We start from the raw sequence: 1,300 nt of genomic DNA on the forward strand, positions 1-1,300 counted from the left end.
GGCTTTCTGCAAGCCAGCAAGTCTTCTGCCACTTGAGTTACACCCCCAGAGCCTATAATTTTGGATTGCAATTTTAAATTTTATTTTCTACAAAATTTAAAAGAGACTATGTGTTTAAAATTATTTTATCTTTTGTTTTTGGAAACACAATGCATGAAGCTATAACTCTGTGAACTCAATAATGAGAATTAATTTAAACTGATGCTAAATTAATGTGTTAAAACACTATTTCAAAGGAGTTAAAATTTTACAATATTAAATGGATTCTCCATAGGAACTATAAATGAAATGGCTGTAAGACATACACAGAAGTAAATGAGAGACAAGATGGCGGCGGCGGCGGCACAGGGCGGGAGAAGTGGTGGTGGCGGAGGCAGTAGTGGGGCTGGTGGTGGCCCTAGCTGTGGGACAGGCAGCAGCCGCAGCGGCTTGTTAGATAAGTGGAAAATTGATGATAAGCCTGTAAAAATTGACAAATGGGATGGATCAGCTGTGAAAAACTCTTTGGATGATTCTGCCAAAAAGGTACTTCTGGAAAAGTACAAGTATGTGGAGAATTTTGGGCTAATTGACGGTCGCCTCACCATCTGTACCATCTCCTGTTTTTTTGCCATAGTGGCTTTGATTTGGGATTATATGCACCCCTTTCCAGAGTCCAAGCCAGTTTTAGCCCTGTGCGTCATATCCTATTTCGTGATGATGGGGATTCTGACCATTTATACCTCATATAAGGAGAAGAGCATCTTTCTTGTGGCTCACAGGAAAGATCCTACTGGTATGGATCCTGATGATATTTGGCAACTGTCCTCCAGTCTCAAAAGGTTTGATGACAAATATACACTGAAACTGACCTTCATCAGTGGGAGAACAAAGCAGCAGCAGGAAGCCGAATTCACTAAGTCTATCGCCAAGTTTTTTGACCACAGCGGGACACTGGTCATGGATGCATACGAGCCTGAAATATCCAGGCTCCATGACAGTCTTGCCACAGAAAGAAAAATAAAATAGCCAATTCTAAAGCAGCCCTCTTTCTGCTGGATCATGCTGAATTACTGGATGGGTGGGGGAAGAAACAGAACTTAAAATGGGTAAAGTAAGAAATGTTTAAAATGTCCCTTTTTTGTCCTGAAATTTTAGTCTCTTCTGGAAAAATAGGATTTTCTAGCACAGATACAAGAAGCTGTAGCTCTTATTTCTAGCTGTAGCTTCCTTGGTCTGCTGATTGTGTTGTTTTGACTTGCTTTGGAAAAGCATTCTTGCTAAAAGCTGTATAAAACTTTTTTTTTGTACGTAGTAGTAC

At 40.2% G+C, this 1,300-nt stretch overlaps 1 protein-coding gene across 1 annotated transcript; it reads left to right on the forward strand.

The window, feature by feature from the left end:
- Positions 1 to 320: 320 nt before the first annotated feature.
- LOC107153222 (signal peptidase complex subunit 2) lies at positions 321 to 1,019 on the forward strand. Its single transcript, XM_015498738.2, has one exon. The coding sequence runs from the start codon at positions 328 to 330 to the stop codon at positions 1,006 to 1,008; it is 681 nt and encodes a 226-aa protein (XP_015354224.1). The 5' UTR covers positions 321 to 327; the 3' UTR covers positions 1,009 to 1,019.
- Positions 1,020 to 1,300: the final 281 nt, after the last annotated feature.

Source organism: Marmota marmota, unplaced genomic scaffold, assembly GCF_001458135.2.
Source record: "Marmota marmota marmota unplaced genomic scaffold, marMar, whole genome shotgun sequence".
Taxonomy (NCBI): Eukaryota; Metazoa; Chordata; class Mammalia; order Rodentia; family Sciuridae; genus Marmota; species Marmota marmota.